This window comes from Anguilla anguilla, chromosome 7 (genome assembly GCF_013347855.1).
Source record: "Anguilla anguilla isolate fAngAng1 chromosome 7, fAngAng1.pri, whole genome shotgun sequence".
Taxonomy (NCBI): Eukaryota; Metazoa; Chordata; class Actinopteri; order Anguilliformes; family Anguillidae; genus Anguilla; species Anguilla anguilla.
In genome coordinates this window covers 2,014,957-2,038,076 of record NC_049207.1, presented here as the reverse complement: position 1 = coordinate 2,038,076, position 23,120 = coordinate 2,014,957, and the positions used below count along the sequence as shown (strand labels likewise).

General features: G+C 47.6%; 2 protein-coding genes across 6 annotated transcripts; one reads left to right on the top strand and one right to left on the bottom strand.

Annotated features, from left to right (window-relative positions):
- Positions 1-2,424: 2,424 nt before the first annotated feature.
- LOC118232630 (exportin-T-like) lies at positions 2,425-21,279 on the bottom strand. Of its 3 annotated transcripts, none has more exons than XM_035427703.1 (25): positions 21,144-21,279; positions 15,254-15,404; positions 14,567-14,649; positions 13,968-14,024; positions 13,387-13,456; positions 12,841-13,059; positions 12,149-12,333; positions 11,736-11,904; positions 10,895-11,170; positions 10,386-10,424; positions 10,213-10,275; positions 9,590-9,714; positions 9,027-9,171; positions 8,419-8,538; positions 8,061-8,155; positions 7,427-7,496; positions 6,606-6,844; positions 5,865-6,150; positions 5,243-5,432; positions 4,948-5,064; positions 4,465-4,580; positions 4,314-4,361; positions 3,831-3,902; positions 3,677-3,733; positions 2,425-3,569 (listed from the first exon to the last, which is right to left on the bottom strand). In XM_035427703.1, exons 2-25 carry the CDS (start codon positions 15,311-15,313, stop codon positions 3,543-3,545), a joined length of 2,928 nt encoding a protein of 975 aa, XP_035283594.1. In that variant the 5' UTR covers positions 15,314-15,404; positions 21,144-21,279; the 3' UTR covers positions 2,425-3,542. The 3 variants fall into 3 exon arrangements, with proteins under 3 accessions (XP_035283594.1, XP_035283596.1, XP_035283595.1); XM_035427705.1 differs by having other exon boundaries at positions 10,934-11,170; XM_035427704.1 differs by lacking the exon at positions 21,144-21,279 and adding an exon at positions 17,610-17,761.
- LOC118232643 (60S ribosomal protein L18a-like) lies at positions 17,822-21,476 on the top strand. Of its 3 annotated transcripts, none has more exons than XM_035427731.1 (6): positions 17,822-18,265; positions 18,779-18,901; positions 19,466-19,645; positions 19,929-20,058; positions 20,297-20,406; positions 21,179-21,476. In XM_035427731.1, exons 2-6 carry the CDS (start codon positions 18,884-18,886, stop codon positions 21,269-21,271), a joined length of 531 nt encoding a protein of 176 aa, XP_035283622.1. In that variant the 5' UTR covers positions 17,822-18,265; positions 18,779-18,883; the 3' UTR covers positions 21,272-21,476. The 3 variants fall into 3 exon arrangements, with proteins under 3 accessions (XP_035283622.1, XP_035283621.1, XP_035283620.1); XM_035427730.1 differs by having other exon boundaries at positions 17,822-18,661; XM_035427729.1 differs by having other exon boundaries at positions 17,822-18,901.
- Positions 21,477-23,120: the final 1,644 nt, after the last annotated feature.

Here is a 23,120-nt window from a genome sequence, read left to right as displayed (position 1 = left end):
ATGTCCAAAACAACTATACTCAATAGTAGGCAAGTAAGGTGAGTACACTGGATGAAAACGTTAAGCAGGCACACTCTTCTCTCTAAATGTAGTGTACTTAAGAAGCCCTGGATGATATCCTTACTTCCAGGGTTTCACTGTGTGTTAGTGTAATCAGGATCACTCTATTCAGGAAGTAAGCCATGCTATTTAGGAGGTCCCACACAATGGTGTGGTGGGTCCCATAAATCAGACAGGAAGAGGCGGGGCCTTTTTACTACGAGGGCGGGACGTCTTACGACACTTCCGCAGCACCATTACAAAATAGTACAGAGGATATTTTTTTTCACACTGCCCATTGCGTACTAGAAAATACACACCAAACAAGTAGGCAGTAGGTTTAGTACATATTTTGAGGACACAGCAGTTTGGAGGCTGTTTTTGGAAACGGCCCTGCGCATGCATGTGCAGGACCCCATGGTTGATGCCAGGGTTCCACCCGTCTTCCCCCAGCACCAATAAGTAAAACACGGACCCAAAATGTCCACCCACAGTCCTGAGTGATTCAGAGAGGCCTCTCACCCAAATATCTGACATATGGAACAGGAAGTGAGTCAAGTTCTACCCCATGCAATCTGAAAACATTATACATTAATAACTAGTCTCTGATTAAGAAATGTAAAACGTAAGCAAGAACAAGGATAGCTCATAGAAAAAGGCGATCACAGATTTTTTTTTACAATTTTAGCATTACTTTAAAAAAAAAAAAAAAAAAACCTTTATTGGTACAAAAACAGGTAATCAGAATGAAATACTAGGTAAAGCCCATAACATTATTAATGTTTTAATGGGCTTTACTTCCCTCGCGTACATGGACTAACTATAAGGGGCAGTGTTGTGCCATAATGGTTTGAGAACTGGGTCTGTAACACAAGGGTTGAGGGTTCAGTTCTCAAATGGGTCACCACTGTTGTGTCCTGGAGAAAGGAACTCCACCTGAGAGAAACTGGGCAGCAGGGCAGCAGGGCAGCAGGGCAGGAGGGCGGGTACAACGGGAAACTGCAGAGCGCTGTGGGTGGGCATACGCTCACTTTTATCTTCCGTTTGATCCCTAAACACAAAAAGAAAGAACTCTGCCACTGGGCCCTTCAGCAACCCTACAAACTGCTCCAGTGGCTTTACCCCTGTTCTCTCTCTCTCCCCCTCCCTCCCTCTCTCTCGCTCTCTCTCTCTCTCTGTGTCCTTGAAAAAAAGAAACATGTTCTCAATGGATCTTCCCTGGTTAAATAAAGAATTAAAAAATGTTTCCTAACATTCTCTGCATTTTGAGTCCCCTGCTGCCCCACCGGTCCTTTAACCTTTAATTATGTTCTCATTTCGGCATAGTGAGTAAATGTACCTCCTGAGCCAGTGAGTTTTATTATGTTAAAATATCAAGACATTAATATCACCACAAAAGAAAATGTCTGGAAATCTTCTGAAGGTTCCCTCCACAGCAACGTTTTGGCACAACTTTCAAAATGGCCACCATAAGATAGAAATTCAACAGAAAAATGCTTTAAGTGATGAAATGAAGTCTAGAGATGAAATCTAGAGAAGCAGAAACAAAGATAGGGGATGGAGGAAGAGATAAACGACTCTAACGTGTAACGGACTTAAGCTACAGAGTAAAATAAGCCAGTCAAGCAAAAAAAAAAACAGGAAAAATCTTTGCACTAACAATATTTGGGATGTTTGTGTTGTACATTTTAAGTTACAAGATCATTTCTTAGTAAGAATAACAATACACCCTTCAAAAATGTGCTGCCTTTTAGCCTGGAATTGCATCCCATATCTGAGAGTGAAATATTCGAACTTTCTTTGAAATTAAATAAATTATAATTAACTTAAAATGCTTGACTGGGTAAGCAGAGCTAAATTCCCCATGTTGTAACCAACTGTGAAATTGCCCCAACCTGTGGTAAATCAAAGTGATTCACAAGTTTTCAATAAAAGTTCTGCCATTTTTGTAGGTTCCTTCTCCTGAGCAGTGCATTTATAACAGAGATTTGGGCATGAGCACCAAGAAGTTTATCTTTACAAAGACACAGATCAGAATGTGAATATAAAAATGAGCCCTAAATATCCCTTGGAGCACAATCAAGGCGCTTATTAAGAAGCTGAAAGTGTATGCCACTACTGAGACCCCGCCTAGACCAGGCAGTCTTATCCAATGTCAGTTTTGCACTGGTTTTATATTTTTCAAAATAACAATTTTCCCCTTAAATATGCGGCGTATGCCATGTACATATGTAGAAGAGAAATCTGGCACTGACATCACAAAGCAGAAAAGGTTCAAAGGGGTATACTTTGCATAGGTACTACATTAGACCTTTACAAATACATCATCTTTTTAAATTAAACAAAATTGTAAAAATAAATGTAAAAATAATTTTCTAACAATAATTCATGAGAATTTTAATGAGTAGGCAGGGCATCCATTCAGCAGTCCAGAATTTTCACATATTTCATATTTCTTCATCTCAAATAAATGACATCATAGAACCTCTAAAACGAGAGTTTACCCCTTCAAGTTTACTCAAGTCCGTCTGCAAAGAATGTGACCATATATGCGCAAAATGTCTCCATTTAGATTTGGGTGGGCGTGAAAGGTAAATTTACACTCTCTTATTTCTACTTTCAAGATGTGAACCATTTCTGAGTAATCCATTATGGATATCCACACTGTAATCATAGCGTGAACAAATCTAACGGTATATTCATAAACACAACTGCTGTTAACACTGTCGGCGGCACACGGTCACTTGCTCGTTCGCGTTAAGCCATGCAGACAACCCAGAGGACAGCTGTACATGGGAAGGCAGACTGTCAAAATGCCAGTAAAAAAAAATGTACAGGTGATACTGTTGCCTGCGCTAAATGTAAAAATTGGTCACAACATAAAACTGGTATTGTCCTTAAATTAAAAGAAGAACAAACTTTGTCCCTTGTAAAACAAACCTGAAAGGTCACATCTGAAGTCAAACCATTCGATCTAGATATTAGCTCAATGTCTCAAAAAAAAATTCAAACAGAGGCAGCAAAAAAATAAAAATAAAGTAGCTCTAAAAGTTCAAAAGACTTTTAATATATAACAAAGCAACATTGGCTCAAATACCTCGTATTACCCAATTAGGCCACAGCGACCGATGAAAAAGAGGAAGAAAAAAAGAAAAACTTTTTCACAACATCTATTTTCTGACTGCCCAGAATCCAAAGTTCACATTCTGTCTCCCAGCAGGGGTCACCAGTGCCTGCAGCCCTCCTACTGCGAGCCAGCCCAGTGCCCGCAGAGCCTCGCGTGCTTCACCTGTCCGACTGCGAATCAGGTGGCAGGGGCGGAGCCTCGGGGAAGTAGTGGCTCCTCCTACTCCCAGGCGGCCTCATCCTTGACGGACAGATCGGACACCCGTACGCAAATTCTCAAGTGCAAAAACGATTCCTCTGCTGAGCCTTTTTTTTCTTTAAAGAAATGGCACCGACGACCGCTCCTTCTTCCAGTGCGGTTCCCTGACGTCCCAGTTTTACAGTCTGGCTCGCTGAAAGAACGCCTGTTAACAAAGATCAAGTGGAAAAGGCTTCACGTAGGCATCGCATTTGTGCAGTAAAGACCAGTAACAATTCTGAGCTCATCTGACAACATGCGCTGGCCACATACCTTCATGTAACTTTTTATAACCTTTGAATCTGGCTGCTGAAGCACTTGACACAGTTCCTAAGGGGAAAAATCATTTTTAAGGCAAACGCTCGGCACCGGTCTCAAACGATTCATGGTGAAGCTGAACCTAATGCTGTACACGGACTTCCCGTACCTGTGTGATTTCGGGTGTGACGTGCACAGAAGGCAGGTATTCCTGCTGCAGATACAGGAGGAACTCTTGCCCCTGGGAAGAGACATTTCAGATTCAGCTGAAGAAAAATCGAACCATAAAGTATGTCACCATTTCTAATAAGCTTTTATTTCCTGGTATTTACACGCAAGTACGTTTTACCATTTCACTGAAACGGCTATTTTTGTGGTTGTTCCCCCCACTTTCAGTGTTGCAAGATGGCTGACAGACCTTTCAACATTAGTACTTGTTTTCGACCTATTATCCTCCATAGTTAGTTAGCGCTTTAAAACTATTCATTGCAGCAAGGTCCCGAAAATGAATGGGAGTGAACTGGGAGCTGATGTTTGTACAAAAAATAAGCTAGACTTCTAGTAAAAACAAAGCACTCAAATAATGTATTTGTCATAAACATTTTGGTCTCATATCAAAGCGTGTACAAGCAGATCAGTGACTCAACCGTACCCTCTTCAGATGAATCATTTTCAAAGTGAGAGCAACTTCGGACAGTGTCTGAAAAACAAACAAATTTTTATTAATTGTACAGAAATGTGGCCTGCAACTAATCCTGCTCTCTGAGAATAGATATTTCAAGAGAAGGTTTTAGGCGGCATACCACAACCGTCTGGGCATCGGACAGGTCAAAGGTCGGTTTCAGCGGGGCCAGGAAGCATGCTGGGACAATGTGTTTGTAGATGAAGTCGGGGAACCCAACCAAACCATCTTTACCCCCTGAAAAAAAAGCACACGTTGAGACACAATTAGTTAAATGAATAAATGAAATGTAAGCAGAGTTACAATGGAACTGCTTTGGAGACAGGACCTTTAACCCTAAACCCACTGCTGGCATGCCAGGCCAAAAAGCTCAATGTTGACCATAACACTGCAGTTCCAATCAAAGTTCTTTTAAGGTCAATGGATTCTACTTATCGAGGTCTTTACTGAAGACCACGATTAATTAGTTGAATCAGGTGCCGCAGTGCTAAAACCTGCACCCACACTGGCACTTTTTGGATAAGACTGGACGCCCCTGCTCTATCCAAACCTAAGTGCAGCCTCACACAGGAGGACCCGTCTGACAGCGCGAACAGCTGCTCACCCCAGAGCTCCACCAGCCTGGAGAGGATGATGAAGCAGGTCTTCTGAGCGACAGGATCGGGGATGTCCACCGCTCCCTGTATGATGGTGAACAGCACCCGCTCAATGTTCTCCACCCCTGCGAACAACACGAGCAGGGTTTGCACAGGGGCATCTGTGTTCAGAGTAGACCAGATTCTGCTCATCGGCCCTGACCCTGATCCGCTGACGCCTCTTTCACATGAACAAACTGGATCACAAGCAGAGGGCTCTGGTTTTTGGCCAGGTTTCTCCTCAGCGTTTCCACGCAGGCTCACCCTGATTGGCTATGACCTCGTTGATGCCGCTGCCGGCCATGGCCTGGATGAAGGCGAAGTAGCTCCTCCTCAGCATCTGCTTCTCCAGCGCGGCCGTCTGGTCGTTCTGCTCGGCCGGCCGGCCCAGCACCTCGAAGATGGCCTGCACCAGCGGCATGAAGACCTGCTGCAGGAAGGGGGACACCTGGCCCTGCCGGGGGGGGGGGGGGGGGGGTCAGAGAAGAGTCACAGAGGGGTCACAGAGGGGTCAGAGTGGGGTCAGTGCGAGGTCAGAGCGGGGCCAGAGAAGAGTCAAACAGGGGTCACAGAGGGGTCAGAGGACAGTCAGAGATGGGTGAGAGAGGGGTCAGTCAGGTCCGGATAACAAGGGAGGTCTTATACTTCCCCCATTCGCCATGCTGGACTATTAGACCACAGTTGTTTTTCCACTTTCTAATAGCGGTCACCCTTTTTGGATTAGGAACAGTGCCTTGCACTTGGTACTGACCCAGTTTAAGAATCCTCCCTCAAGGTGATCCTCAATCTTGTAATCTAGTTCAGGGACTCTACACTGAGCTTAACAGGGATCTGGCTTAGGACGCCTACCTTGGGCCTTGTCCTGACCTAGCTCAGTAAATTGTACCTTGAACTTGGCGGTGATCTGGTTGATGAGGGGGATGAACTCCTGCAGGTCCTTGGCCTCGCAGTCCTTCAGCATGTGCTCGGAGGCGGCGGGGATGAAGGGCAGCACCTCCTCCTCCAGGCAGATGATCATGCGGTGCAGGAAGGAGCGCACGCCGCTCCGCAGCGCCCCCCGCTGGACGGGGCAGCTCAGCGCGGGCACGAAGACCTCCAGGCAGTCGCGGTACACCTCCAAGCAGCCGCACTGCTTCACCGTCTGCTTGTTGCTGAAGGCCTTGCTGGTGCGGCTGTGCAGACACAGAGGGGAGAGGAGCCAATCAGACGACTGCACGCTGAACCGGCATCACGGCGAGCGATGTGCACATCCATTCAGCTTTTACTTCATACCGTAACTCTCCGTCTCTGTTACCAGCCCATCCAGATGCACAGATCACTGCAGGGCTGCCCATCCCTGTTCCTGGAGATAGACCATCCGGTAGGGCTTCATTTTCAAGCATAATTTGGCACACCTGACTCTACTAATTAGCAGCTCAACAAGCTCTCTGGGATATCCAGGAACAGGGTCGGGCAGCCCTGCTCTGGCTGTTGAGTGAGCTGTGGCTTTGTTAGGGTTGGGGTGAAAACCTACAGGACGGTAGATCTCCAGGAACAGGGTCGGGCAGCCCTGCTCTAGCTGTTGAGTGAGCTGTGGCTTTGTTAGGGTTGGAGTGGAAACCTACGGGACGGCAGTAGCGGGGCGTACCTGGCGAACCCCACGGCGTGGTTGAGGCGGTCGGCGAGCGCGGCCTGCCGCTCCTCGTCCTGCTCACGCTGCAGCTGCGCCAGCACCAGCCCAAAGCGCTCCAGCAGCGGCTCCAGAAGCTTCCGCATCAGCGCCCCCTTCCTGTCCGCCCCGCCCTCGCCGCTCACGACCAGCACCCCCGCCGCCTCGAACACAAACAGCTGGTCATCGCTGGTCAGGGCCGGCGGGCACCCGTTCGCCTGGGGGGAGGAGGGACAGTCACAGCACCCTTTCAAAATACTCAACAAGGATTTACCATGTCCTCCGGAGACCTGCTACTCATTTTTATTTTTTAATCTTTTCTCACATAATGCACGTGTCTGGGATGAGAGAAACGCGTAACATATTTAAATCTGCATTGGAGTGTAGGGTTTCTGCATAGTGGTAATAAATGGTTACTGAGACCACAGATTCATGTCCCCTACGAGGAACAAAAATGAACTGCCATTTCTTTTCAGGTTATAATTTCCCCAATGATTGATCACAACATGCTCCCGGTATCTAAAGGCGCAGGTTTGCAGATTCCATATTGTGGGTGGTTTTTAAATAATATTTTACTGCACATGAAAAAAAGCCAGTACCTGAGATTAAGCACTCAAACATCACACCTTCCCAAACTGAACTCATTTACAACACAATTCAGTCCCATTAGGAGAGGGTGCCAATTTAAACACTACATTCTCTGAGATAACATTATCAATACATGACTTGCCCTTATCTGAATTATTATTTTTGGTGTGAACCACCTCACTGAAAAAAGAGAGCAACTGACTGATTCTTACCGGAGGCAAAAGTTCCAGAAGGTCCTGTATCCTGTTCAAGATGTCTTCAATAAAGGCGTTCATGTGCTTGCTGCAGACAGAAGAGAGTTTCGCATCAGAAGGTCCAGAAGGTCAGGCCCACGATTTCCAGCTCTTTGCTGTTTTTTTGGCTGGACCGCAACAGTGGGGCCAGCCCTACAAACACGAATGTCTGTGACTGAGTGATGAAGTTACACCATTGGCCGGCCGGATGAAATGTGTTAGGTCGGGTTGGGTGTGATGGTGTTGGGTGTGTGACGGTGTTGGGTGTGACGGTGTTGTGTGTTTGACGGTGTTGGGTGTGTGACGGTGTTGGGTGTGACGGTGTTGGGTGTGTGATGGTGTTGGGTGTGACGGTGTTGGGTGTGTGACGGTGTTACAGGCGTGACGGTGTTGGGTGTGACGGTGTTTGGTGTGTGATGGTGTTGGGTGTGTGACGGTGTTGGGTGTGACGGTGTTGGGTGTGTGATGGTGTTGGGTGTGACGGTGTTGGGTGTGTGATGGTGTTGGGTGTGACGGTGTTACAGGCGTGACGGTGTTGGGTGTGACGGTGTTACAGGCGTGACGGTGTTGGGTGTGTGATGTGTTGGGCGTGACAGTGTTGGGTGTGACTCACTGCAGGGTCTTGATGAAGCGGGAGAAGAGGTAGGCCACTCTGCTGCGCACTTTGGGGCTGCTGTGTCTGAGGCCTCGGTGATCCAGAAACACCATCTGCAGGAGATATGAACTAAGCATGAACATGAACACACACACACACACACACACACACACACACACACACACCATTTACACACACACACACACATGCCATTCACACACACACACACACGCACACACACACACACACACCATTTACACACACACACACACACACACGCACACACACCCCATTTACACACACACACACACACACACACCTATGAGAGCTGAGGCCAGATGTGGAGGGCGCACAGAGGACCCACGGAGATACTCACCAGAACGTTTGGAATGTGCTGGGGCTCCACCATGAAGAACTTGTCATAGCGCACGACCGTTTCGAAGAACTCCAGCGTCACGGAGACGTGCTGGTACTCACTCACCCCACAGGTGACCAGCTGGGAATGGAAGGGACATCACTGTGACATCACAGAGACATGACAGTGACATCACAGTGACAAGCTCCTCTTCATCAGCCACAGAGAATGCCAACGCAGGGTGTGCTGCCCATTTCACAAAGTCACAGTGTGTCACACTGTCAGATACAGTGGCATGTCCATGTGGTTGACCTGGCTGCGAATATCTAGGCTGTCAATCCGATGCACACGGTCTAGCACCCATGAACATCCAGTTTATAAACACGCTGGCACAAACTGCAGCAAATACAGACGCTGAGGTTACTCAGCGAGTAAAGCCTGGCCTGGGCAGATTTCAGATGCATCAGTGTTATTAGGGGGCAGAGAGAATTAGGGGCAGGGGGCATTAGGGGAAGATTGGATTCGGGGCAGAGAGCATTAGGGGCAGAGCACTTAAGAGGCAGGGGGCATTAGGGGCAGGTGGCATTAGCAGCAGGTGGCGTTAGGGGCATTAGGGGCAGACGGCTCACCGTTCTCATCATGCCCTGCAGGGCGCTGGCTTTGGCCTCGTCCCCGGAGAAGTGCGCCCCCTGGTGGGCGGGCAGCGCCTCGCCCAGCATATACAGCAGCCGCATCGCCACCTCCACCTGCATGAAGGGCGCGGCCTGCCAGTGCCTGAGAGGAGACACACGTACACACACACACACACACACATATAAGCACACGCACGCAGGTACACAGGCACACACAGAAAGAACCTCAGCATGAAATCTTGACCTCAAGACAATTTCTCTGGCAAGAGATCTCAATGGATATCCAAAGGTTCTGTTAGACAACAGAAGTTTATTTCCGTCAGAAACACCTGAGTGTTAATCACGCCACATTTTAACGGCTGTGCCCCGTGTAGGACAGAATGGGGCTTACTGCATGGTGGAGGTGAAGACCCGTGTAGGACAGAATGGGGCTTACTGCATGGTGCTGCTGTGAGAATGGGGCTTACTGCATGGTGCTGCTGTGAGAATGGGGCTTACTGCATGGTGCTGCTGTGAGAATGGGGCTTACTGCATGGTGCTGCTGTGAGAATGGGGCTTACTGCATGGTCGAGGTGAAGACCCGCTGCACAGCTTCCAGCAGCAGCTCTGGAGACACCTGGGCCACACGGTCTAACAGCAGCTTCAGCTGCTTCCTGTACTCCACAAACATGGCCTCGTCCTCCCCCTGCGCGCGTGTGCGCGTGCGTGTGTGTGTGTGTGTTTGCGTGTACGTGTGGGAGAAAAAGGGAGCGAGAACAAGAGATTAAGGTGTGAGGTCACAAATTTGTGATTAGAATGTTCTTAATGGAACATTCTAATACTGATGTCACAATCGCTACTGGTAACTGAAAGTGATGGAGCTCTAGAAAGCTGACCTAGAATTTTGAAGAAGAAAAAAACAATTCCAAAAAATCTACTCTTCAAAGGGTTAAGGGAGAGAAAGCAGCAGTGGAGGGAGGACAGGAAGAGGAAGAGTGTAAAAGTGATAGAAAGGGAGGGGTTAAGATGAAAAGAGAGGAAATGAGAGACACGGCAAGTGGACAGAAAGAGAAAGGAAGGACAGAGGAAAAGCAGTCATTCTTTTAATTTTATCATTAATTATCACGGTCAGCTAAATAAAATGACTGCAAATCAAACAATCTGTGGCAGCCTCAACATGACTCTGGGACATATAAAACATTACCTCATTTTCAAAGTTGTATTCTTCGTCATATGTCAGTTTCTTTATGACAGCTAACATTATAGCCTGTTGAAGGAGTAATATACCCATTGTTTAATTTACTACTTCAAAAAAAAAACATTCAAATCTGTATGAAGTGACACAGTTAAAATAAAGCATCATCTATGAAAATGTACCTCAATGTTGGTTTTCTGCTGGTCTGCAAGATGTGGAAGCTGGAAGAGGAAGAGCAAACACACATATATTCGAATGTTCAAGGTGTCCATTAGAATTACTTACAATACCAACCTTGTGTGTTGGGTTACATCATTTACAGAAATCAAGCAAACTTGTAATTGTGGACCGAGTATTCTGGAACCCTCGCGAAAGCGAATGGAAGCAAACGAGGAGGAGCTCAGCACATCCCTGAATGTGCCGATTAGAATGTTCTTAACTGAACATTCTAATGCTGATGTCACAATCACTGCTGGTGACTGAAGGCCATGGGGTTCTACAACACTGACTGCAGGTAGTCATAGCAGAAGCCCACCTGTTTGAGCACGTGCAGGCAGTCGTAGCAGAAGCCCACCTGTTTGAGCACGTGCAGGTAGTCGTAGCAGAGGCCCACCTGTTTGAGCACGTGCAGGTAGTCGTAGCAGAAGCCCACCTGTTTGAGCACGTGCAGGTTGTCGTAGCAGAAGCCCACCTGTTTGAGCACGTGCAGGCTGTCGTAGCAGAAGCCCACCTGTTTGAGCACGTGCAGGTAGTCGTAGCAGAAGCCCACGACGTTGGCGGAGATGTCGTCGTCCTCGTGGGCCAGCAGCTGCAGGGTGAGGGGCACCTTGCCCTCCAGGGACCGCAGTGTCACCTGGGCACCCTCCCAGTCGCCCACCTTCACCAGTCTGGACCAGCTGACCACCAGCGACTGGCCCATGCCATTCACCAGCCTGGAGAACTTGGCCAGGAAGTCCACGTCCTCTTCCTGAGAAAGCCAATGGGATGGAGAGACAGGGAACAGACAGGGTGACCCTCCACATGGCGACTGTATTAGGCCCTTCACAGTGGCAGCCAATGGAAGACCGGAATGTTCCGTACATGTGGAACACCATTCAAGTCCCTCATCAGTGGAAGCACACGGATTTATTTTAATTAATTCCACAGACTATTTTTGGCATGACTTCCCCAATCATCATGTAACTTCAAAACATGGACAACTGCTCTCTCCCTACCTAAATATCAACAATACTTCAAGAAGCGCCCATAAATTTAGATGGTCTTCAACAACAGGTACTTACTTACTGGCCAGTTAGCTATCCCACAATGCCCAGCATATTACCGCTCGGAGAAAACTAGTTACCTGCCGTCTCTCGTCTGTCCTCAAACTAACTTCTGTCTGAATGATGGAGGTAGTCCAGTGAAACGGTCATGAGTGAAACATGGTGCTCAGCGACCATTACCTGCTCCACGCTGAAGAGGCCTGAACACAGGAGAGCGTGCTCAGCGAGCGTTACCTGCTGAACGCGGGAGCGGAGCTCAGCAACCATTACCTGCTCCACGCTGAAGAAGCCAGCGGACTGCAGCACTTGGCACAGGGACTCCACCAGCTTGGTCTTGTCCACGGGGTCCATGCCCTTGCTGACGATTTCAAACAGGCAGTCGCAGGCCTCCTCTCTCAGGACCTCCACGGACATGTGACTCAGCAGCAGGGTCACAAACCTGCAAACACACCAGCGAGTTCTACTCCAGCGTCGCTAGGGAAACATCTGTCATTCTCGGCTAATGATCCAGAATCAGGTTTTGCAGTTACGTTTGTCCCAAAGGGGGCCGGCGTGGGTGCAGGTTCCTGTCTTATCCCAGCACTACAAGACCTGATTTAACCATTTAACTACTCATGGTCTTCACTCCAGACCTTGATGAGCAGAATCAGGTGTAGTGACCAAACCCCTGCAGTCCCGCTCACCGGTCGTTGGCGATGAGGGCGAGGTCGATCCAGGCCACGTAGGTGCCCACCACCTCCAGGCACTGGCAGGTGAGCTCAGGGTTGGTGTGCTGATAGGCCTGCAGGATCTGGTACCAGGACTCCACCAGAGCGGGGATGCACTGCTCCCGCATGGTGTCCTTAATGAGCGTGTTCCGGCGCGTCTCCTAGTACAGAGCAGAGGTCAGAGGTCTGAGGGCAGGGTCAAAGGGCAGAGTGTAGAGGGCAGAGGGCAGGGTCATAGGGTAGAGGGTTTAGGGCAGGGAGAGAGGGCAGAGGGCAGAGTGTAGAGGGCAGGGTCATGGGGTAGAGGGTAGAGGTCAGAGGGCAGGGTGAGAGGCCAGAGTATAGAGGGCAGGGTCATAGGGCAGAGGGTAGAGGTCAGAGGGCAGGGTGAGAGGGCAAGGGCAGGGGCAGAGGGTGAACAGAAGGGTCACAGGGCGCAGAGGGTAGGGTGTACAGGGCAGAGGGCAGGGTCATAGGGCAGAGGGTAGAGGGCAGGATCAGAGGTCAGAGGGCAGGGATAGAGGGTGGACAGAAGGGTCACAGGTCGCAGAGAGCAGGGCCAGAGGTCAGAAGGCATGGTCAGAGGGCAGAGGGTGGACAGCAGGGTCAGAGGTCCCGGGGAAGCAACGTGGCATTGGGGTGCGGGGCAGGGCGGGGCGGGGTCTTGCCTCGGCAGAGTGCGTGATGTCACGGTCCACCACCTCGGCGTCGATGGCCAGGAGCGTGCGCAGGTACAGGTCCGCCCCCCGCGGGTTCAGCCCAACCACAGACAGGACGTCCGAGAAGAACTCAGGCCACTGGGTGAGGTACTCCGTCACAAAGGCCAGAGCAAACACCTGCGCCGCCTTGTTGCGAATGAAGACCTTCTGTGGCTGAGCGCTCATTAACTGGGGGGTGTGACAATGAGGGGGGGTGGGGGGTCAGAGGTCAGCCACGGCTTCAGGCCAACACTGAACTACATGGACCGCCGCCTCTAATAACTGCCTATGACTACAGTTAGCCTCGGTTTACATTGTGACTAAACAAGATCTCCAAAATCAATTTACAGTTAATCAACCACAGAATGGGAGGGAATGCGTATTTTGGGTAATAATATCAATGACTATAAATGACAGTGTTTTAATACTGGACGTTATCAGAGCTAAATCGCATACCTCATACACACACGTGTACACACAAACAAACCCCATGTACAGGAAGAGAGAAATACACACCTGTGACTGCAGCCATTTCAGCAGTGTTTCTCTGATCAGCTGCTGCTGGGTGGGACTGAGGCCCGCGTGTCTGAAACAAACACGCACTCACACTCAGGAACAAACACACTCACACTCAGGAACAAACACACTCACACTCAGGAACAAACACACACTCACACTCAGGAACAAACACACTCACACTCAGGAACAAACACACACTCACACTCAGGAACAAACACACTCACACTCAGGAACAAACACACACTCACACTCAGGAACAAACACACACTCACACTCAGGAACAAACACACTCACACTCAGGAACAAACACACACTCACACTCAGGAACAAACACACACTCACACTCAGGAACAAACACACACACACACACACACTCAGGAACAAACACACTCACACTCAGGAACAAACACACACACACACACACTCAGGAACAAACACACACACTGAGGAACAAACACACTCACACTCAGGAACAAACACACACTCACACTCAGGAACAAACACACTCACATTCAGGAACTGTTCTTACACAAACACACTCACATTCAAGAACAAATACACGTTCAATTCTCCCTTACCTGAACTTGATCTGATGCTCAAGAACTTGGAAACAGAAGAACTTCACATGGTCACTGCTGTAAGGGGGGAAGCCATCTCACATTACTGGGACTGGGTGATAATTACAACCATCACCAAATCAGTAAACTCAAGAATTACAACATGCTCAAATTTGCCCTTAGTAAAACAATGTATTCTGCACTATAACTGTAAACTGTAGGTATATTCAATGTAAGGGTGGGTTATATGACCCATATGAACCTGCAGAGGGGTTATATGACCCATACGAATCTGCAGAGGGGTTATATGACCCACATGAACCTGCAGAGGGGTTATATGACCCATACGAACCTGCAGAGGGGTTATATGACCCATACGAACCTGCAGAGGGGTTATATGACCCATACGAACCTGCAGAGGGGTTATATGACCCATACGAACCTGCAGAGGGGTTATATGACCCATACGAACCTGCAGAGGGGTTATATGACCCACATGAACCTGCAGAGGGGTTTTATGACCCATATGAACCTGCAGAGGGGTTATATGACCCACATGAACCTGCAGAGGGGTTATATGACCCATATGAACCTGCAGAGGGTCAGTGTCACGGTCCTACCTGTAAACGTTCTTGGCTAGGGCCTCCGCACACACCTGCCAGGCATCAGCCGACTCCTTCAGCTGCTCAAAGTAGGCCAGAGCCTTGGAGGAAATGGACTGAGCATTAAACACCAGCACTACCACTCAACACCGACACACTGAACACCAACCCTACCACTCAACACCAACAGACTGAAACACCAGCCCTCCCACTAAACACCAACACACTGAAACGCCAGCCCTCCCACTCAACACCGACGCATTGAACACCAGCCCTCCCACTCAACACCAACACACTGAACACCAGCCCTCCCACTCAACACCAACACACTGAACACCAACCCTACCACTCAACACCAACACGCTGAACATGAAGCCTACCACTCAACACCGACACACTGAACACCAACCCTACCACTCAACACCAACACACTGAACATGAAGCCTACCACTCAACACCGACACACTGAACACCAGCCCTCCCACTCAACACCAGCACACTGAAACACCAGCCCTCCCACTAAACACCAACACACTGAAACGTCAGCCCTCCCACTCAACACCGACACGCTGAACACCAGCCCTCCCACTCAAAACTGACACGCTGAACACCAGCCCTCCCACTCAACACCGAAATGCTAAACACCAGCCCTCCCAGTATGGATGCGTTCAACAGCGACAGTAAAATGGGTGGGGGCGTGTTCACCTGCTGGCGGTGAGGGGCGTCAGCGTTGGGGTTCAGTCCCAGCAAGGCGTGCTCATCCATGGCGGGGGGGGGGGCGGGAGGGGCAGGCAGGAGTGTTCCTCGTTTCCGTTACAAACTTGCTCCCTTCTACCCACCGGCGAGCTTCTCGCATCTGAGAGCAAAACGACAGACCGCACCAAGGAGTGAGCGCAACGTCCTGGCTAAGTTCCCAACCAGGCTCTCTCCACCCAATCACCCCCTCATTTAACTGGCTACAAAAGGTTCTCTTCACCTTAGCTAATGTGCGGTGAGCGTTCTGGTGCAAAATGGCTGCCGTGCATCAACCAGCAGGTGCTACACATTTATTTGCTTGACAGGGACAGTGGGCAGCCACTTGGCTGTCCCAGAATTAGCCATCAAGCTAAAATGCATCTGTTGTCCCTGGGCAGGTAACAGTAGAAGACAGTGTACATAGAATGTTGAATGTTAAAAGACAAACATATCACCATTATTAGTTTTTAAAAAACTAAACATAAAAACCCAGTACTTGCTGCATTACAGTTTTGCGGTTGATTAATGATCACGATTGATTTGATTTCAGTCACGATTCATTTGATTCTGGTCAACACAACTTAAACATCACAACTTAAAAGCAACAATGTACTGCTGTCTGGATCACAACACAATAACTTATTTTCCTTTTGGACATACCAACAGGTGACTATGCCACTACCATCTTCACAGAAGCTCTTAACGATAAAAGATTTGTATAATGGCTGCGGTGTGTGATATGGTCTAAACACAGAAGCACAATTCTATGAGCCCTCGAGTCATTCAATCAATCAATAAAGTTTTATTTATAAAGCGTATTTTCATAGCAATTGTCACAATACGCTACACAGTCACAGACCTGGCCTAGACCCCCACAGGAGCAAGCCTAAAGCAACAATGGCAAGGGAAAACTCCCTGTGGCAGATGGGAAGAAACCTCAGGAGGAACCAGGCTCAAGGGGGATTAAGAGTGTTTATATAAAATGTGATAATGAGTCGTAACAGAGGGTGAGACATTGTAGCTACATGACACAGGACACCGAAAGCAAAACAACCAATATGAAGTGGACAATGGTCCTTTACTTGACAAAGTACTGGTGGGGACTGACTTTTCACGGTTGGTTCTAGAGAGCCGTAATGTACTCTAACGAAACACTGGTGCAATGTAAATTACACACAATAAGAAGTGTCTTACTCACACAAGATTATTAAATCATTCATTTAAGTATCCATTTAGGTGTCCTGCGTAAAAAAACTAACCTAAAGTGCCGCACACAAAAGCCTGAATGGCCGGGATCGTAATTACATTACCGTCACGTACACTTCCAAATGTTTCTAAGCAGTGCAGTAAACCTGGCGAAACGCAGTCCCCCAAGACCAAATATGTATCATAACTTCCGCGGGCTTCTTCATTTTTTCATAACCTGACAGTATGAGTGACTAGTGAATTCGCAAACAACTTAAACTCATACACATTTGATATTACAGAAGCATTACCATATATATATATTCCGCCGTCTAACATCAGTCTCTTAAAAGTCCCTGTGCGGAAGAGTAACTCGTTATTTACAAATAAATTCCATTAGACTGCTAAAATGATGCAACCGATCAGCAATCTACAGTACATGCCATATGTGAAACAGTTGGCTTGATCAGTATCTGCACGACTATTTCATAACACGGCAAACACAATACGAATTAGCTAGCTTTATTCCAACGCGTCGCCATAATATTTTCATACGAATAGCTACCTATGATACCACTGTTTAGCTAAATTATTCCGTTCACTGCTGACTGGCAATTAAAAAGCGCGATCGATATTCGCGCTTTTTAATTGCCAGTCAGCAGTGAACGGAATAATTTCCGTAAACAAAACTGCGACTAGTCACTAGGCAGCATTTCACAAATTACTCGCACACAGCTGACGAACGATATGAGTAATTACACAATGAGTAACAAAAATGGGTAATACACAATGACAGTGTCGCTCACCGAGCTGCAACTTCCAAGTTGAGCTAACGCCATGAAAACGCGCGGGCACATTGCTTTACTATTAGCTTAGCGGAGACCAAAATAATTGGCCAGTTGCTGCTGAAAAGCTATATATACTTTGCGGAAATATGCAAGTTTACCGAAGTTGCAAAGTATGTGAATCGTAACTCATTTGCCAGCTGAAGTAACCTAGTGATTGGCTTTATTCAATCGCATATGCACACCTCTCTCTCTCTCTCGCTTTCTGACAGTGTGGGGAAAAACACCCAAGGAAAGTTACGGAGGCATTTTACGTAAATACGGACAACACTTTAAACAAAAAACACAATAGATACCTTCCTGTCGAGTTTATCTCATTGTTCCCCCGTGGCGGTTGTAGTTAACTAAACACCAGTGGACACGTTTCGGAAAGAATTTCACTTTGCCTCTAAGCTTCCGTACAGCGTGCGCCTCTCGGTGCGGCGTGTCTGCTCATTCTACATACGGAAATCAGCGAAACCTTCTGACTCATGACCACAGGAAGAGCTTCCGTGGTGTTTTGGTGACACCAGCGCAAAGATACTTAGCCTACTGTAACTTTGGCCATGGATGGTTTTGCAGATAGTACATGTGGAATTGGCCTATATTTGCCAAACGTACTGTTATCGAGGTTGCAGTCAAATCTTAGTAGGCTGATTCCGTTATAATACACTAGTATAATATGGAAGCTTACTGGTCGCTGCGCGTGTTTGCACGTTTCCGCTCGCTGTTTGATCTGTGGACCCCGTTTCACATACTTCGCTTGAACACTCCAGGATAATTTGACGCCTACCGACTGAATCAAATTATCCATTTGAATTAAAATGTGGCGTACTCCGTTGGATTACGAATTTATTAGTCTATCTTTGAATCATCTCGGATTGTGTAAATGGGTGGGGACTGATCATTATCCTATAGTGTGCAGCATAACTGTCAGAGGATTCCAGTGAAGGCAAAATGGGATCAGTTTCAGGTGATATGCGATCAACAAATGGTTGGTGTTGATATGAATAAAGATGTGGAGTGTACAAATGAAAGTATTACTGCAGCCATAGTAAGAGCAGCTTTAAAATCTATCCCTAAGAATAAGGGAAGTGGGGAAGTAGTATCTTGGTGGTCGGATGAATGCAAAGATGCAGTGAGGAAAAGGGCGTTCGGTTTATTTCAAAAGATGCATAATGTCCAGCACTTGAATTATAAAATGGCACCGGCTGTTGTACGGAGGACCATTAGCAAAGCGAAAAGAGATTACTGGCATAAATTACGTTGTTCTGTAGGCAGATCGACCCCACTAGAGAATACCTTTAACGACAGGTCTTGATTTTACGAGCATTTATTAATGACTTCTAGACTGATTTCGTATGCGTCAGTAAGTTTTTTTCTACGTTGTAAATCGTGTTTTTGTTAAGATTGAGTATTCAAGTTAGTATAGTAGTCGGCAATGCGCTGATTCGGGCACGACCTTGTTCTGTGGTTCACATTCTAGCCAGTAGGTGGCGGTAACGAAAGTTGGTAACCATCGTCGTTAAACTCCAAAAGAAGAAGAAGAAAATAAGCTGTCTGCGAGACAGAGACTGCTGCGAGAGGGACAATGAAGGCGTCCGGCACAGTATGTAAAAACTTGAGAAAAAAATGAAACATCCAAAGTACCAGGCATTGCTGTAACTTTGGAGCTGTGGTTCAGATGTGAAGGTTTTAACGAGCGCTTTTCTTTTCAGAATCGTATGAAATAGGGCATTGTAGGTCTAGGTGACTCGTGCTAACCATGTGTCGTTGGGAGGCCCATTGAAAAGTTGGACGGGGAAACCATGAGTTCTACTTAATGTAGGCAATGTCCTACACTGACTGTATGTACTTCACTAACATATCAGACGTTCATGTTGCTTGACATGTCTCATGTATTTTAGGCGAGGTAAGTTAGCTAGTTGGTGTATTTCCTAATGGGTAGCTAGCTTTTTTTTCTCAGGCTATTTTTTTACAGCTATCTTTAAAGCAGCAATGCCCCCAAAATTGGTAGTTAAGGATGCTAAATTGGTCCAATGAAGACAACGGTTCATTTAAGTACCTGGCAGGAATAAAAGCTCTGGACATGGGGGTCCTCCAGGATCAGGGTTGGATAAGCACGGCTGTCAATCATGCCTGTTAAAGTTGTCCCTCCTCCTCCTTTTCTCAGCTTAGCGAATATAAAGTAATCGGGCGTCTGCTGCCCTCAGCTAAGAACCCCGCCCCTCCCCTCTACCGCATGCGGATCTTCGCGCCCAACCACGTGGTGGCCAAGTCCCGCTTCTGGTACTTCGTCTCTCAGCTGAGGAAGATGAAGAAGGCTTCGGGAGAGACGGTCTACTGTGGGCTGGTATGTTTCGGCAGGACCGGGGGGGGGGGGGTGGGGGGAAAGGCTGGATCTTTGAATGTAAGCACCCGGGAGGTGTCACCGATGATGCCGTCCTTTTTCAGACGGTCTGGAAGCTTAAATGTGGCCTTTCAGACTGACACTGAAAAGACAGAAACTACTTGGGCCTCTGTTCCTCTGGCAGGGAATATGATGACTGTTCAGAGGCTGTGTGCTTTGGTATGAAGTGAAAGTGACTGAGGGAAACAGGCCTGTAGTAGTGTCTGGCCTCCTCCTCCTCCTGCAGGTGTTTGAGAAGTCCCCGCTCAGGGTGAAGAACTTCGGCATCTGGCTGCGCTACGACTCCCGCAGCGGCACCCACAACATGTACCGCGAGTACCGCGACCTCACCACCTCCGGCGCCGTCACTCAGTGCTGTAAGTCCCGCCCCTCAGTGCTGTAAGCCCCGCCCCTCAGTGCTGTAAGTCCCGCCCCTCAGTGCTGTAAGTCCCGCCCCTTGCCGCCTTTCCGCACAGCCGTTGGACATCGGGCGTGTCTCGAGTGTCGACGTCGGCCTGCCGAGAGTATCGGAGCGACGTTAGCCGTGCCCCAGGAGTGTTCCGGGCGGGTGCGTTCCGACGACCCGCGGGTTAAATTCGGGTGCTTCTCTTCCAGATCGGGACATGGGGGCTCGCCACCGCGCCCGCGCCCACTCCATACAGATCATGAAGGTGCAGGAGATCCCCGCCAACAAGTGCCGCCGTCCCGCCATCAAGCAGTTCCACGTGAGTCGACGCCAGACCCAGAGAACGCCAGGGGGACGCACACGGGCAGTCGCACAGGAAGTCCTCGCTGTGCTCACGCTTCCAGTGCTGCTGGCTCAGGATTGGTCTGCTGCTCCCTGCTCATAGCGTAGTCCATTGTGGGACTGGGTAGTGATGGGCAGTGACAGATGCATTGGTCAGCAGTTTGATTGGTCCATTATGCAGGTCTCTCACTGGTCTGACTCTGCTGTAGTCAGCTCTGGTTTAAAGCCTGCAAGATCAACGCCAGATTCCTCTTCCAGTTTTCAAGCTCAACTTCTTCAGAACTGGCGGTTTTAAAACTGGCAACATTCCCTTTCCCCTTGTGAACGACTGAAATGGAAATTTTAATGTTTTGGAAATTAAAAAGAAAACCGATGTATAGAATCTGTTGTGATCCCTGTTAGCAGTGAGGGTCATTCAGCGCATGTTCCACCGAGCCGCTTTTATTTATTTAAATTCTCTCAGATGAAGCTCACGCACTCAGCCGCCTGCTCAGTTTGAGTATATGCATGCGTTACGTCCCTCCCCAGCTCACCGCTTGGCCGTGATAACCATGCATCTGGAACTATAAATGTGCTCATTCTCAGATTTGGGGGGGGGGAGAATAGGTGGAAGTAGGTACTGGGAAGATTTACTGATACCTGAACATTGCTGTCCTCGCCAGATTTATCACAATCTAAATTATGAATTATTCCCGTGTTCTCACGGCAACTGACCTTTGACCTCTGACCTCTGTCCCACGTTCCTCCAGGACTCCAAGATCAAGTTCCCGCTGCCCCACAGAGTCCTGCGTCGCCAGCACAAACCCCGCTTCACCACCAAGAGACCCAACACCTTCTTCTGAGGGACCCCGCAAGCCCTTCAGCACAGAGACAATGAAACGGGAAAACAATCTGAGAAGAAAGCGCTGTCTCTTGCAGCATTTTGGGACTGGCTGGAGTTTTATTTTTTTAAATGCTGTTTGACTTTCAAGATGAATGGTCTTTCATGAATTTCACACACCTGGAATTCTACAATTCTATGATGTATTAAAACATTTGTTGTACTGACACTGACTGACTGGCTACTCCCATGTGATTCAAAGAAAATAATTCACTATGGACGTACAATAAATCTGAATTGAGCCATTGCAGTACTACTTTAGTACTGCAGTTTGAACAAGTATTTATATGTAACTCAATTAACTACACTGTAGCTACCCGTTAATCTGGTCCAATGATTGTTGCATTAAATTTACGGTCTTATTTGATGGGTAAAAAAAAGTTGTTGAGAACAGTTATGTTGTCTTGCATTGAAGTACATGTTCTGAAGTACAAAACATGTACTTCAATGCAAACAGATACGTTTTCTGTTTTCAGTTAATATGAAAGGCAGGTGATTTAGCACATGAAAGTACTTTATTCATGTGTAATACAGTAAGTGGATTCAAGTGGCTGCTATCAGATTTAAAATCGATTGAGATTACTATGCATATTTTAACATGGATCAATTAAGAACCTAATAAGTCTCTTCCTAATATGAAAGGGTTCATGGGTAAAGGGAGGGAAAGAGGGTGGAAAAAAATTCAGTGCATTCTCTGACAGTGCATTCTTATGAATCCAGAAGAAACACAACAAAGGCATCTAAGATTAAATCATTCCCAAAACCATTATTTTAAAGTAGCACTTTATTTCCAGAAATGTTTTTTTCAAATTAAAATATCACGTAAGAGAAAACCATAAAATTCTGAAGCAATTTTAATCAATTATGCAAAACATTTATTGGCGCTTTATGATTAATTCTTTCCGAATTATTCCGATCAAGCATCCCTAGCCAAAATGACTTATGACTCGCATGCCATTATATATGACAAACTAATCAAATTGCAAAAAGAAATTTTTAAACTAAAGCATAAAAGAACATGAAGGAACAAATGCAGAAAGTGCATTAATGTGCACTCTCCTTTGATTAGAGTAACATGGCCCAGATCCGGATCACATACTGATAACAATAATTTCTCATCACATAAAAATAGGTGTATGCACTGCGTGTGAAACAAAAAAGTTAAATTAGGTACAATAATGTATATATGTTGGCAAAATTCTTCTACTACATATGCATACTATACAGGTTTTTTTCTGATATATATGTATGCTGTACCCTGTTGGAATGGATCATGAGTTTAAATCCCCGTCAATAAAACTGAAGTTCTTCCAATGTGTTCTGGCCATCAATGGCTGACACCTTCTTATAGATGTCCTGCAGGCTTTGGATGGCAGCTCTGACCTGTGGATCGCGGAAGATCTCACATTTCCTGTTCTCGTACAGCTGAAGCGTGAGTTTAACGATCTCCCCCAGTACGTTCACGATGGGCGGCAGGCAGATGACTCGTTCGGTGAGGGTCCTGGCCACCGCCGCTCTTCCAGCCAGGGTGCCCAGCGCGTTGACGGCGATCCTGATCTTCTCCTGAACTCGAAGCATGCCGTTGCGCTGCTCGGAAACCTGTGCCAGGCTCCGCTCGATCTGCCTTATGGCCCTGCGACACTCCTCCATCTCCTCCTTCTTCTCTTTCCTACGCCTCTTCATTTCCTCCAACCTACTGGAGTAATTATAGACGGCCCATTCACAGTTTTCTACTTCCTGCCACGCTTCGGAGGCTGCCCATTGGGCGCGGTTCAGCTCTTCCTGCGACACCGCAACCATGATGGCACCTG

Excerpts from the sequence above, each read along its gene's own strand:
- LOC118232630 (XM_035427703.1), bottom strand. The coding sequence starts at position 15,313 with ATGGATGAGCACGCCTTGCTGGGACTGAACCCCAACGCTGACGCCCCT. Across the intron at positions 8,156-8,418 it reads AGCACATTCCAAACGTTCTG|ATGGTGTTTCTGGATCACCG; the intron begins GTGAGTATCTCC and ends TATCTCCTGCAG. Across the intron at positions 3,570-3,676 it reads TTATAAAAAGTTACATGAAG|GCGTTCTTTCAGCGAGCCAG; the intron begins GTATGTGGCCAG and ends CTTTGTTAACAG.
- LOC118232643 (XM_035427731.1), top strand. Across the intron at positions 20,059-20,296 it reads CGGCGCCGTCACTCAGTGCT|ATCGGGACATGGGGGCTCGC; the intron begins GTAAGTCCCGCC and ends CTTCTCTTCCAG. Across the intron at positions 20,407-21,178 it reads CCGCCATCAAGCAGTTCCAC|GACTCCAAGATCAAGTTCCC; the intron begins GTGAGTCGACGC and ends ACGTTCCTCCAG.